The sequence below is a fragment of the Peromyscus maniculatus genome, chromosome 5, assembly GCF_049852395.1.
Source record: "Peromyscus maniculatus bairdii isolate BWxNUB_F1_BW_parent chromosome 5, HU_Pman_BW_mat_3.1, whole genome shotgun sequence".
Lineage (NCBI taxonomy): Eukaryota > Metazoa > Chordata > Mammalia > Rodentia > Cricetidae > Peromyscus > Peromyscus maniculatus.
The window spans coordinates 39,117,697-39,132,161 of NC_134856.1; the positions used below are offsets into that span (position 1 = coordinate 39,117,697).

At 43.9% G+C, this 14,465-nt stretch overlaps 2 protein-coding genes across 4 annotated transcripts in view; one reads left to right on the forward strand and one right to left on the reverse strand.

The window, feature by feature from the left end:
- Positions 1-1,314: 1,314 nt before the first annotated feature.
- Positions 1,315-11,549, reverse strand: Slc7a6os (solute carrier family 7 member 6 opposite strand). Its single transcript, XM_006986844.4, has 5 exons — positions 11,358-11,549; positions 11,010-11,276; positions 5,369-5,578; positions 2,920-3,040; positions 1,315-2,106 (listed from the first exon to the last, which is right to left on the reverse strand). Exons 1-5 carry the CDS (start codon positions 11,547-11,549, stop codon positions 1,979-1,981), a joined length of 918 nt encoding a protein of 305 aa, XP_006986906.1. The 3' UTR covers positions 1,315-1,978.
- A 60-nt stretch (positions 11,550-11,609) lies between these two features.
- Positions 11,610-14,465, forward strand: part of Prmt7 (protein arginine methyltransferase 7) — a 42,440-nt gene continuing 39,584 nt past the window's right edge. The window contains exons 1-2 of one of the 3 annotated variants that reach the window (XM_016005383.3): positions 11,610-11,728; positions 13,304-13,498. In XM_016005383.3, the coding sequence (XP_015860869.1) occupies positions 13,404-13,498 (95 nt within the window). In that variant the 5' untranslated portion in view covers positions 11,610-11,728; positions 13,304-13,403. Of the gene's footprint in view, positions 11,832-13,303; positions 13,499-14,465 lie in introns of all 3 variants that reach the window. The other 2 variants (XM_006986845.4, XM_076572090.1) reach the window with 2 other exon arrangements.

The window sequence follows — 14,465 nt, forward strand, 5'->3', positions numbered from 1 at the left end:
TCTCTGAGTTTGAGGCCAGCCTGGTCTACACAGAGAGATCCAGGACAGGCACCAAAACTACACAGAGAAACCCTGTCTCAAAAAACCAAAAAAAAAAAAAAAAAAAAAAAAAGAAAAAAAAAAGAAAAGAAAAAGAATGGAGACTTATGAACTTGTAAGTAGTGGTAAGAAGGCATCTGTGTAATTTACTTTCCCATGGATCAGCTATCACAGGACGAGAGGGCATTTGCTGAATTGAATGTTCTGAGTGTTATTTCCCTAAACCTATAGTATCTACTACAGTAACTACTAGCCACATGTAGCTATTTGATAGCTTGCACCTGTAATATTAGCGCTTGGAAGACAAAGGCAAGATTGTTAGTTTAAAAAAAAAAAATCAAAATAGTCAGGGGGGTGGTGGCCCACACCTTTAATCCCAGCTCTGGGGAGGCAGAGGCAAAGAGATCTGACTTTGAGGCTAGCCTGGTCTACAGAGTGAGTTCCAGGACAGCAAGGGCTATACTGGGAAACCCTGTCTTGAATCTCCCCAACCAAAAGAAAAACAAACAAAAACCTCTTAATGTTGGTGGCTCAGACTTTTAATTCCAGTTCTTGGGAGGTAGAGGCAGGTGGATCTCTTCTGGTTCAAGGCCAGTCTGGTCTATACATTGAGTTCCAGGATAGCCAGGGCTAAAAGACTGTCTCACCGTCCCTCAAAACAAAAATCCCCAAGGTTTCTCAGTTGCACTACTATTTCCAAGTGCTCAGCAGCCATACAATTGCACAGTACATATATAGAACATGCTGTGGAAAGTTCTGTTGGACAACACTACAACATCTAGGGCTAAGGAAGCTGAGATTTAGAAAATGGGTAGGATGAATGCTTCTAGGAGTCTGGCAACAAAAGTGGTCCTATTGATGGTGGGTCTTTCATGTGTGTGAGCCCTGTCATCTATGAATTCAATTCATTGTAGATTTTAAAAAATATTTTGGGGAAAATATGACTATTCTAAACATGTACATATTCTTGTCCTTCCCCACCAGTGGTATAATTTATAGATAGCATTTACATTAGATTTTTATAATCTTAAGACAGAGTACGTGCAAATATTGTATCATTTTATGTAAGGGATTTGAATAGATGGTGGATTTTGGCAGTGCTGAAACTAATTGGCCACAGTATACTGAACTATAACTTGTTTTTTATGAGTGCTATGAACAGTTAACTTAGTCTATAGTGTATCAATGAAATGTCTGCCTCACTAACCTCTCCCTGTTCTGTGGGGAAAACACCTAAGATAATTAGATTGAAAAGGGTTTAAAAGAATTGCTCGCTTCTGTGTATAAAGTTATTTTTTATTAAAGAATATCACATAATACTGTTCCTTGGCACCACTGCCAAAAGATGACAGCAGTCATTACAACCATTATCAGAGTCCAGGGGTGGGGTGGGGTGGGGTCTCCCATAGCTCAGGCAGGGGAGCCACTGTTGCCCTTGTAGAGATGACTTCCATCAAAGAAAACAGGCTTCACTGGAGGCAGGCACTCCAGTAGGGAAGGTAAATTATACTGCTGATGAAATAAAGAGCGTCTTCTCACAAGCTCCTTTTAGGCTTGAGCACAGAAGTAGAATGACAGAAAAACCACCTGAGCTGGAGGTTTTACATCATTTTATTTTCCAGACGGTAGGATCACTTACTATTTTTGTTCTTTTAATAGAATCTTATTTTGCCCAGGTTAGCCTAGAACTTTCTATGTAGCCTAGGCTAGCCTTGCATTTTCAGTGCTCCTTTTGCTCCCAGATTCTTGAATGCTGGAAATTACAGGCATGAGCCAGCATTCTTGGCTTCACTTAGCACTTACAAGTAGAAGAGCCCTTAGTTAAGTCTTTACTGTGATGGGGTAGTTTTTCTTTCTACATGTTCAGTTAGGCATCCTAAGATGATGGTAGTGTAGTCACTGAGCCCTCAAGGGCTTGTGGAAGAATCTCATGAGACCATCAGTCTGAATCCAGATCATGGGGGTTATCATAGCCAAACTCCTTCTGCACATCCAAAGGGTACTTGCTCCATACCAAGTGCCTGCTGTCTCTTTCCTCCTCACTGAAGCTGTTGTATTCATTAGAGCCTATAAGGAGATAAGGATTTTATTATCCATTATAAATAAAATACACGCTCGAGCCTATATATATATATATATAGCCTACATATATATATATATATATGGAAGTTGGTTCTCCTTCCACAGCAAGGGTTCTGGAGATCCAACTTGGATTGTCAGACTTGCTGGCTGGTATGTTAATACTCTTTTTTGAGAAAGGGTTTCTCTGTGTAGCCCTGGTTGACCTGGAACTCACTTTGTAGACCAGACTGGCCTTGAACTGAGACTCACCTGTCTGACTCCCAAGTGCTGGAATTAAAGGCTTTTTTTAAATGTATTTGAGTGTTTTTCCTGAATGTATGTATGTGCATCCCATGTAGGCCTGGTGCCCACAAAGGTCAGAAGAGAGGGTTCCCTGGAATTAAATGGAATTAAGGATGGTTATAAGCTGCCATGTCAGTACTGGGAACAGAACTCAGATCTTTCTAAAAGCAGCCAGTGTTCTTAGCCACTGAGCATCTCTCCAACCCTGTTAATACTTTCTTGCTTGATGGGAGTAGGGAAAAGAATGGGCTATACCTTTTACTAAATGCTAAAGTTGATCCAATATTGTCTCATTTTTAGAGAGAAACTGATGTTCAAAGAAGTGAAATAACTTCCCATACATAGGCAGTAACAACTACGGATTAGAACCTAGGACTGAAAAGATACTATACCCTCGCAGTTCCCCTGGAAAGAGGGGGGAGCCAGCCATTTGCAGCATACCCATCAATTAATTACATCTTCATTCATCTCAATCTTGACTCCTATCAGCCCCTCCCCACCTGGGTTGCTACCTACCTCTAGAATCTTCATCTCCATCACTGCTTTTTTCATCTGGGTACTCATTTCGCCAATTATTTTCACTGTTTTCATCATCTTCATCATCATATGTGTCTTCTGGTTGCTGATCATCATTCACCTGAACATCTCAACATAAACACAAGTTTAAGTCCAAAACCTCTAAGTTATGCTCCTTAGGGGAAGCTACTGGCATACCATCTTGGGGAGATTCAAGTAAAGGTACAATGTAAAAATGGCACTTCATCTGACTCTGCTTTATAAGAGACTATGTAATCTTAGGCTATGAAGGGGTTATAAGAACCTAACTTCACTCAAGAGATATCACATTCCAATGTCATTAGAGGGGAATGAGTAAAAGGAGGTAATGGCATCCATCTACAAATTCCTGAAGGACTATCAGGTGGGAAAAGGATTTTATGACTGGGTAATGCCAAAGGTCAGGATCAAAAACAGTAAATGGTACAGGAAAACAGGATTAGAGACCACATAGTGGTCTAAGGTGGGTGCCATCTGCAAAACTGGTTAACAGAGGCCCCCAAGGGCACCCAGAGATACATGCACGTCCACTCAGACATACACATAGACTTCTTTATACACAAAAATTAAAAAAAACAAACAAAACCTCAACATTTGTTTTTTGAAACAGGGTTTCTCTCCGTAACAGTCTTGGCTATCCTAGAACTGTAGACCAGGCTGGCCTCAAACTCAGAGATCTACCTGCTTCTGCCTCCTGAGTGCTGCCACTACCTCCCAGGAAACACCAGCACCTCCCAGTAAGCACTTGATGTTTTTGAGGAGGACTTCAATTCCCAGCACCTACATTATGGCTTACAATTTTCTGTAATTTCACTAATATCCTCTTCTGTCTACTTTGTGCATCAGCATGCAAATGTTTTGAAAAGTGGTAGGCTGGAGAGATGGCTCAGCGGTTAAGAGCACTGGCTGCTTTTCCAGAGGTTCTGAGTTCAATTCCCAGCAACCATATGGTGGCTCACAACCATCTGTAATGAGATCTGGTGCCCTCTTCTGGCCTGTAGAGGTAATAAAAGTTTTTTGTTTTTTTTCTTTTCATTTTTCAAGACAGGTTTCTCTGTGAAGCCATAGCTGTCCTAGAACTCGCTCTGTAGACCAGACTGGCCTGGAACTCACAGACATCAGCCTTCCTCTGCCTCTCAAGTGCTGGGATTCTTGACACCATTGCCCAGCAAGTATTTTTGTTCTTATTCATGTCAATGTCTGGTTTTGACAATTCTGGGAAATTGGACCTAGGTCCTTTTAAAAAACCATGAAGATTCAAAAACACCTGAAAATTCATTAAGAACAAAACTTTCAATGTAGGTATCCCAACAAACACATTTGCTATTAAACAAGGATTTTTTTTTAAACAAAGGATTTAGAATTTTCCTTCTAAGCAAAAATAAGAACTAGAACAATGTTTATTAAGAGTGGAATCCAGCCAGACAATGGTGGCACACACCTTTTATCCCAGCACTTGGGAGGCAGAGATAGAGGGATCTCTGAGTTTGAGCCCAGCCTGCTCTACAAAGCAAGTTCCAGGAACAAACAGAGCTATTACACAAAGAAACCCTATCTTGAAAGCCAAAAACAAAGCAAAAAACCCTCAAACATCAAGAGTGGAGTTCACAGCCATGTGTGGTGTTATACGCTTGTAATCCCAATATTGGGGAAGCTGAGGCAGTTTAGACTGCCAAAATTCAAGGCCTGCCTGGACTACATAGTGATACTGTTTCAGAAAAATAGGGGACTAGAAGATGGCTTAGTGGATAAAATACTTGCTGTACAAGCTTAGGCACCAGAGTTTGGATATCCAGAACCCATGTAAAGCTGAGTGGGCTAGGTAGCTTGCCTGAGACACCCCCCCCCCCTCACCCCATGGGAGGCAGAAATAGGAATCTCTGGGACAAGCTGTCTTGTTAGTTTAGTTGAAATTGGAGAGCTCTGGCTTCAGTGAGATACCCTGCTTCAAGGAAGACAATGTTAACTTTGGGCTTCTGTGTGCTCCAATAAACAGGAACATGCATTTACACACACATGCCCCACAAACTTGTTAAAGGAGGGGGGATGAAGGAAGCAAGAAATGGTGGCATAAATCCCAGCATTTGTGTTTTGGAGATAGAAGAATCAGAAATTTATTCTTAGGTACACAGTGAGTTATAGCCTGACCTATACCAGACCTGTCTCAACAAAAAAGGATAGCAAGATGACTTAGTGGTTAAAGGTGCTTGCCACCAAGCCTGATGACCTAAGTTTGATCCCATGAGCCAACATGGTAGAAAGAACAAGTCCCCTGACTTCACCCATGGACCATGGCATACACACTAAATAAAATTAATTGTAAAATTTAAGAACAAAACCAAAAAAGAGCAGGGTATAGGAAGTCCAAATACCCTGATACACCACGTCCTTCTCCTCCTAGACCCCTTACCAGCTCCCACTCCTGGCTGTAGGGCTGCACAGACAAGATGTTTTCAATCCATCCTGGAGGGGCCATCTCCATATAGTAAATGTCATATACATAGTCATCATTATGCTTTGGTTCATTTTGGTGTTCCACTCGTGGTCCATCTTCAGATACAGTCAGCCTCTCACGGATCAACTCTACCGAATTGCAGAGGATCACATCTGGATCAGATGTCTACAAAGACAGATGATAGCAGTAAGACTTAACGTTCGTTCTGCTCAATGGTGGTAACGCACGCCTTTAATTTCAGCACTCAAGAGGCAGAGGCAGGCAAATCTCTGTGAGTTCAAGGCCAGCCTGGGCTACAGAGAGAGTTCCAGGACAGGCTCCAAAGCTACAGAGAAACCCTGTCTGGAAAAACAAACAACAAAAAAAACAAAAAACAAAAAACCCTTAATGTTCTAAGGATTGGGTAAATGAAGGCCTGTTATTGTTTTTCATGCTGTGTACAAGATACATTTTGTTGTTTTGAGACAGGATTTTGCTGTGTAGCCCTGACTGGCAGGGAACTTGCTATACAGACTAGACAGGCCTCTGCCTTCCAAGTACTGGGACCGCAGGTCTCTTTCTACCTGCTTCTATAGGTCTTTTTGAATACTCTTTGCTGTTATGTTCTTCCTTGGGGATCCATAGGCCCACATAGGGCCTACTAAAATCCGTCCTCTGGCTCATCCTAATTGACCAATATCATAAATTTAATAAAAACTAGACTCACCTATAATCTCTCTGCCAGAAGAAAGAGCTTGAAAACACAAAAGTCCCAGAAAAGAACTAGCCCAGGTTAAGATGTTCTCTAGCTGACTACAGGGCCTGGGTCATCTGGAAGCTGCAGGGAAATGCTGCAGATGGCCCCTCTGAACAAGTTCATTACAGGAAGCGACATAGCTCAAACCAGCTACCATACAAAAGTAGGAATGTTCCATGACCAAAGCACACAGAGGGAGACTGATCATATCACATACAAACCAAGGGGAAATTTTCCTTGCTCTAAAGTCACAAAGGAATTAGTGGTACAAGCTTTTGTGTAGGCTTTTGCTCCTCAAAGATTTTTTAGGTGTATGAGTGTTTTGCCTATATGCATGTATATGTACCACATGTATATGTGGTGCCTTCAGAGGTCAGAAGAGAACACTGGATTCCCTGATACCCGAGTTACAAATGGTTGTGAGCTGCTATGTGGGTGTTGGGAATTGAACCTAGGTCCTCTGCAAGAGCAACAAGTGCTCTTAACCTCCAGCCCAAAGCTCTTTATGAGGAGAGTTCTGGCTCCAACTAATAGATCCCCACCTGATCCACTAAATTATGTAGTCATTAAGTTTCTAAGACTAACAAAAATGCCAAACAATTTTATATTCAGAGTAAATTAACCAGCTTCCTTCTAGTTACTTTCGGGTTGTGGGTAAACTAAGTGATTTTTTTTTTTTTAGTGCTGAAATTTGAATTGAGGGCCTTATACAAGCTAGATAAAAGTGCTTTATCACTGATCTTTACCCCTAAATTTCTAGCTTACTTTTAGGTTGCTGTGTTGTTTTTCATGAACTCATAACTTTTGTTACTGGTCTGAACTATGTCAGCCCAGACTGGCCTCAAACTCTTGGAAATCTTGGTTCACCTTCCTAAACGCTGGGATTATAGGCATTGAGCTACTATACTTTGTAGAAAAATTAAATTTTTTTATTACAATTGTATGTGTCCTAGTTAGCTTAAACTGTAAACTTCACATAGCTTAGAGTCACCAGAGAAGAGAATCTCAATTGAGGGATTGTGCAGACTGGCCAGTGGCCCTGTCTGTGAGTGATTACCTTGTTAATTATAAAAGGGCACAGACTATGCTGCACCATTTCCTGAACAGGGGGTTTGGGCTACAAAAGAAAGCTAAACATAAGCCTGAGAGAGCAAGACACTCAGAAGCACTTTCCAGCATGACATAGTGGTGCACAACCTTTAATCCCAGCACTCAAATGACAGAGGCAGACATCTGAGTTCAAGGCCAGCCTGGTCTATATACTGAGTTTTAGGATAGCCAGAGCTACATAGTGAGACCCTGTTGGAGCTTACCTAGGTTTCCTAGTGGCTTTACCCAGCAGGACTGCATAAGAGGATGATTGGACCACGGGCCTGAGTACCAGGTGTTTGGAAGGGTCTACACTTGGCTGTACCTAGCAAGGGGAGGTCCTTTGCCCCGCCCCTTGGCAGTGTTATAAAAAGCCCTTTGGAATAAAGCTCTGGATCCAATGGACAAGGATTTAGGTCCTTCCGAGGCTATTCTGTTTCTGTCTGTCTCTCTAGCTATATTTCTATCTAATATTTCCCGCTGCTCCTGCTCAAGAGTACCCTGGGGAAAAGTGGGGGTGGGATGGCCCCCCACAAGACCTGGCCTCCAAAAAACCCAAAACTAGAAGGAAAGAAGCATTTTACATGGTTTCTGCTACAAGCTCCTGCCTTTCCTAAAACCTTTACTATCCTGTTACTTTTGTTCAAAATGCCTCACAGCAACAGAAAGGAAACCAGGACAGTACTGCCATGTGCACAATCCTAGGGATTGAACTCAGGTTGTACCTTTACCTGCTGAGCAACCTCACCATTCTTTGGGAAAATTATTTTTAATGTCTGCATATATGCCCTCATATTTTCAGTTATATTACACAGAGCACGTTCTACTGCTAAACACTTATTTCCCATGTTGTTCTTAAAACTCCAAACCATTGTGTATGTCTATTCCTTTAAAATTTTTGCATATGTGTTATGCACATATGCCTGTTTGTCTATATGTATACCACTTGTACCCAGATTCCAAAAGGTACTGGATCCACTTAAACCAGAGCAACAGGCAGTTTTAAGGGGCCTTATGTGGGTTGGGAACCAAACCCAGGTCCTCGTGATGAAACAGCAAAAACTGCTGATCCATCTCTATAGCCCCATGTATATCTATTTATTGAATTAATTATTAGCCTCTATAAGCAGTATCACAATGAATGTGTCCTGCATTTGAAAAATGGTGATAATCTTGGAGAAAACAAGCCCTTACCTAGTTTCACTGCCGATCCATTTAAAAAGTAGAGATGACCCCAAGAAGCACCAACACTTAACACTATCTGAGGGCTGCGTATCAATCAGCCAATGGAAGGAAAGGAACTTGCTCTGGCCCACTGACTATAGGTGCAAATTATCTTTCCTAGGAAAAACAAACACACTTGGCTACTTGCAGTACTAGATTCTGTTTCCTTAGCGTAACACAAAGCTTAGTCACCTATAACCTATGGAATGCAGAAGACCTACAGCTTTACCATGCCTTCCCTCTTTCCCAGCTGTTTTTCTTTTTCTTTTTTTTTGGTTTTTCCAGACAGGGTTTCTCTGTGTAGCTTTGTACCTTTCCTGGATCTCGCTCTGTAGACCAGGCTGGCCTCAAACTCACAGAGATCTGCCTGGCTCTGCCTCCCGAGTGCTGGGATTAAAGGCGTGCACCACCACCGCCCGGCGCTGTTTTACTTCTAATCAGTGGTTCTCAACTTGTGCGTTTTGATCTTCTTGGGGATGGCATATCAGATATCCTACATATCAGATATTTACATTATGATTCATAACAGTAACAAAATTATACTTATGAAGTAGCAACAATTTTTTCCCCCATTTTTCCAGAGACAGGTTTCATTGTGTAGCCTTGGCTATCCTGGAACTAGCTCTGTAGACCAGGCCTGCCTTTATCACCTGAGTGCTGGGATTAAAGGCATGTGCCACCACTACCTGGTGCAACAAAATAACTTTATGGTTTGAGGTCACCACAATGTGAAGAGCTATATTAAAGGGTCACAGCATTAGGAAGGTTGAGAACCACTGCTCTAATGTGGTAACATCTTCACAAATTAAGGTTATCTACTTTTCTAAGTACTATGCTTGCTTTTCATGGGTCACCCTAAGAAACTCCAGTTTTTTAAGTTTATGCGATCAACCTAATTTTTATCAAGCACACAAAGCAGCTAGTGGCTACTAGCCTTCCAGGCACACCAGTACCAATAGTTAACATTTAACAAGTATTTATCATATATTCACCAGGAGGCACTGTTCTAAGTCTTCCTGTATATTAAATTATTCACCTCTCCAGAAAGGAGGCATGTGGTCAGACATTAATAAAATATACAAAGCCAGGTGTAGCAGTGTATGCCTTTAATCCCAGTACTTGGGAGGCAGAGGCAGGCAGCTCTCTGTGAGAGCTTGGTTTTCATAGTGAGACCCTATCTCAGAAAGAAAGAAACATAGACACAAAAGTCCAGGTAACACAGCTGGAAACCTCTCACCCATGCTTCTGTAAGCAATCCCAAATAAAATCATGGGAACACAGACAAATACAAACTAAGACCATAGTAACAACAGTAGAATAATCAGGGTTCATTGAGAAGAGGGGTTCAGAAGGAGTGAGTGGAACAACAAAGGGTAGTGATCAAATGTGATCAAAAAAGACAGTATAGATGTACAAAAATGTCCTAATGAAACCTGCTATTTTGAAAGAGTAAAAACAAAATGGTGATAAAAGTATCTCCCTCATAGTATTTGTGAAGATAAAACAAATTAAAGGAAAATGCAGAATTAGGGTACAGTTTGGTGGAAGAACACTTGCCCCAGGGTTGCTCCTTAAGCAATGCAAAACAAAGCCCAAACAAAAACCTGGCAAAGCAGACAGCACAATAACAGGAAATCAGCAGTGTCTTTTGTAAATGCCAAAGCTGTGCACTTTTGTTGAATTATTTATCTAGGTTGAATCCTGGAAGTATGATCATTAGGAAAATATAAACAAACTTTAATTTTTTTTTAATCTGCTTGCTGGCCACTGTAGGGTGATTGCTCTGCTACATACTTCTGTTGCCATAGTATTCTGCTACAATACAGAGCCACAGCAATTGAGGCTGACCATGAACCAAAACCGCTGAAGTTCTGAGCTAAAAAACAAAACAAAACAAAAACAAGAAGACCAAAACATTCCTTCCTTTACTTCATTTGTCAGAGCAACAAAAGTCTAACAATCTCTAAATAACAATGCATATATTTTAAATAGGCGCAAATCTACTTTTCAAAAGGCCTTACAACAATTTTATTTGGAGACAAGGTCTCACTGTGTAGCCCTGGCTGGCCTTCAACACAAAGAGATATTAATGCCTCTGCCTCCTGAGTGTGTTGGTATTAAAGGCCTGGACAACCACACCCAACTTTGTTTTTTTTTTTTTTTTTTTTTTTTTTTTGACAAGGTCTCACTGTGTAGTCTTGGCTGGCCTGGAAACCCCCCCCCCCCCCCACTGACTAAGAGACAAAGGAGGGTGGGGGGAAAGGAGAGAGAAAGAACGAACCAATCGTGAGAGGTGTGATGGTACACACCTGTAGTCCCAGTGCTGGAGCAGCTGAAGCAGGACTGTGATGTGTCAGAGGCCTGCTTGGGCCACATAGCCAGTACTCGGTCAACCAGGACTACACAGCAAAACTCTAACTCAACAAAACGAAAAACCAAACAGGTAATAAAAAGCTCTCTTTTAGAGTGGACTATCCATCCTTAAGCTTATCGTGTATGCTGTCTCTCTCTGCCTTTGGGAGCAGAGCAGAGACGTTCAGCACTCACTTGGCAGCAGTCTGTGGCAGCCGCCTCTGGGTCTCCCTCCTCGTGGATCAGGTCCAACAGCTGGAAGCCGGCATCCCCGACAGCTTCTGACACACACTGGGGCTCCAAACTACTAGAGATCCCCGAAGATCGGTGGCTGGAGACTACCTTGTAGCGGCCCTCTTTACGGACCTCGCGAACTGAGGCACGAAGATCGCGGCGAATACGCAGCTGGCTGCTCCGGGACGGGCGCAGGGCAGCCCGCACAAGCTGCTGGATCGGCTCTTCCTGAGGGGAGACAGGAGAACTGTTTGTATACGGGCAGCGTTCAAAGATCCTTTCCGCCCCTAGTCCACCCCCACCTCATACCTGGGAGCGCACGGTCGCAACCAATTGGAAAACATTACTCTCGGCCGCTGTCTCCGGACCCTCTGGCGTCTCCGGAGCAGACGACGCGACCTCGCCGCTCCGGAGGCGTTTACAGGCCAGCACGAGAGCCTCCGCAGGCTCCGCGCTACGCTTCCGCTTCACGCGCAGCACCGCGGTCCTGCCGGCCTCCATAGCGACTCTCGTGGAGCACTGTGGGAAGGCGCGGGGTGCGACGGGAGATCTCTTCGGCCCCGCAGAGGGCCGCGCCGCGTGACGTCACGCCTACGTACGCACGGAGGCCCCGCCCCCGGGCGGAGGGCGCGGCACAATGGCCGCAGCGTTGGCGGCGAGCGGAGCGCTTCCCGCAGCGGGTGAGCTGTTGGCGGTGCCGAGGAGGTAGGGCCGTGGCTGGTCCTGGGTGCAGCCAGCTTTCGGACCTCGTCTCTAGGGCTCTGGCGGAGGGCCCTGGCGTGGGTATATTCGGGTTTCCGGAATACTTCTGGACTTCCCCAGAGTCCACGTGGAGTTGCTCAGACACCCCGGCGGACAGGTCTGCCCAGACACAGCAGTCCGCTTGGGTGATGGTCCTTTCTCAAAATGTGGCCGAGCACAGAGAAGGGTGTGGGGCACAAGGGAGCCTCGCTTCAGCCACGCAAACCCGGACCCAGCCTTCGGTCCCCGAACCGCTCAGCCGTTCCTCTTACTCCGGAGGGCTGAGACGGGGTTTCGCTGTAGCTTTGGAGCCTGTCCTGGAACTCGCTCTGTAGACCAGGCTGGCCTCGAACTCACGCAGACATCCTCCTGCCTCTGCCTCCCGAGTGCTGGGATTAAGGGAGCACGCCACCCCCGCTCGGCCCGGGATGGCTTTTTTAGTCCATGTTCTTAGTAGTTGGAAACCAATAGTTGACAACACTTGCCCGCAGTAGTGTAGTAAAGTGTGTGTACCCTACGTAGACATGCTTTTAGTTAAAACTCTGGAGTGGACCTCAGTGCGTTTCTAAGTATTCTCAGTTAAACCCTAGTGACACCACAGATACGTGTGTTTAATATGCTGAGGAAGGTCCACTTCACTTCGGCGCTCTTGCTGTCTTCTGTTAGCTCATTGCTTGGCTCACTTTGCCTTCGCACTTGCCTCACCTGAGGGCTGGACCTGGATGAACTTGTGAGGCACTTCTGATCCTGTTGAAATTTCTGAAGAGTGCCAAAATTTCCAGACAGTATTATATATTTACTATGGGATCCCCCGCCCCCTTTTTTTTAAAATAAGACAAGGTCTCACTGTACAGTTCTGACATGCATGGAACTCAGAGATCCTCCTGCCTCTACCTTTCTTTTTTCTTTTGTTTTTTTGAGACAGTGTTTCTCTGTGTAGTTTGGAGCCTGTCCTGGAACTTGCTCTGTAGATCAGGCTAGCCTCAGAGATCCGCCTGCCTCTGCCTCCCGAGTGCTGGGATTAAAGGCGTGCGCCACCACCGCCCGGCTTTGCTTCTACTTTTCTAATGCTGGAATTAAAGACATGCACCGTCGCGTATTTTGTTCTGGTTTTTGCGACAAGGTCTCACAGCGTTGCCCAAGCTGGCATCAAACTTCAGATCCTTCTATCTACTTGCTGAGATTGTAGACGTGTGCTACCACACCTGACTTTTATTATAGTTCTTGATAGTATATGCTGTATATAAAGTGAGATCACCCTTGCTGGAAATATTAAAATACTGATTAATATATTTTTTGAGATGGGCTATCACTGTAGTTCTTGCTGGCCTAGAACTTCCTATGTAGACCCTGCTGCTGGCCTTGAACTTAACAGAAATCCTCCTGCCTCTCCTCCCCAGAGCTGAGAATACCTGTGTCATCATTAATAAAAATTTTTAAGTGACTTTGACATTTTTGTCTGTTTCTTGATTTTTGCCCCCTTTTTGTTTTCTTGTCCCTTGCCTTCACCATAGGCATTATAATTGATTAGGTTTCTGATATCCGGATCTGTTCCTAAGAAGTAAATTGACAAGGCCACATTTCTGTGTAAGCCTTGAGGAGCCAGTTGGCACCATGAAGGTCTTCTGTGGTCGTGCCAATCCAACCACGGGATCCCTGGAATGGCTGGAGGAGGATGAACACTATGATTACCACCAGGAAATTGCCAGGTAACAAGGGATACTTCTCAGTTGGCTGCAGGTAGATAGGGCTCAGTGATGTTAGTTTCGTTTTGTGGAAGATTTAACATTGTTTTCTGAGCTGTTGAGATGTTAAATAGGAGAAGAAAACATTTGCTGGAAGCAGTGTGGGAAGTGGGCTGGAGAGAAAGGGGGTGGGTGGTTACTGTAATCCTAAAGGAGAAGCAGTGAAGGGGAGGAAAAAAGAGCTCGAAGGAGCTCGAGTTTAGTAACTCACTGTATGCAGTAAGGGCGAAAAAGTTCAAGAAGGACCAAGATGTCTTCTGGCTAGGTGGATGGAGACCTTATTCCCTGAGAGGAGGGGTCATTGGAAGATTGGCAGTGTTCTAGAGGGAAAGGTATTGGACATGAGGTGTTAAGGTTTGGACAGTCAGATGATGATGCCAGTAGGTAGAAGCATGGGTCTTGAGACAGAATTTGTAGAACTTGGGAAAGTTGAAATTGAGAGATGTTGCAGGATCTCAACAAAGGGTATGGAATGTCAAGTCAGGATTAGCTGAGGAGGCAGAAGCAAAAGCAGAAGGAAAGTTAGGATGGAAAGAAAAGGGAAGTTTAGGAAAGAGGCAGTAACTGTTAGGGTCAGGCTGCTAAAAGTCCTGAGTGCTGATGACCATTAGCAACAGCAGTGAGCAGGTGGTGCTGAGGGCGAGTTATCTCAGTGCAGTGGTGAGAAGTGAGTGGCTGATAAAGCCAGGGATCTAGTGAGTGGACATGTCTTTAAAAATTAGGTAGGGAGCCTGAGAGATGGCTCAGCAGTTAAGAGGGCAGACAGTTCAACCTCTTGTAACTAGCTCTGAAAGATCTGATGCCCCCTCCTGGACTCTGTGGATACTTGCACTCACAGGTGCATGTATCCTCACACACAGATGGACTCATACATATATAATTAAAATAACTAGCTTTAAATTTTTATTTACTTTTTTTTTAAAGATTTACT

Excerpts from the sequence above, each read along its gene's own strand:
- Slc7a6os (XM_006986844.4), bottom strand. The coding sequence starts at position 11,549 with ATGGAGGCCGGCAGGACCGCGGTGCTGCGCGTGAAGCGGAAGCGTAGC. Across the intron at positions 3,041-5,368 it reads ACAGCCAGGAGTGGGAGCTG|GTGAATGATGATCAGCAACC; the intron begins GTAAGGGGTCTA and ends TGAGATGTTCAG. Across the intron at positions 2,107-2,919 it reads TGGAGATGAAGATTCTAGAG|GCTCTAATGAATACAACAGC; the intron begins GTAGGTAGCAAC and ends ATCTCCTTATAG.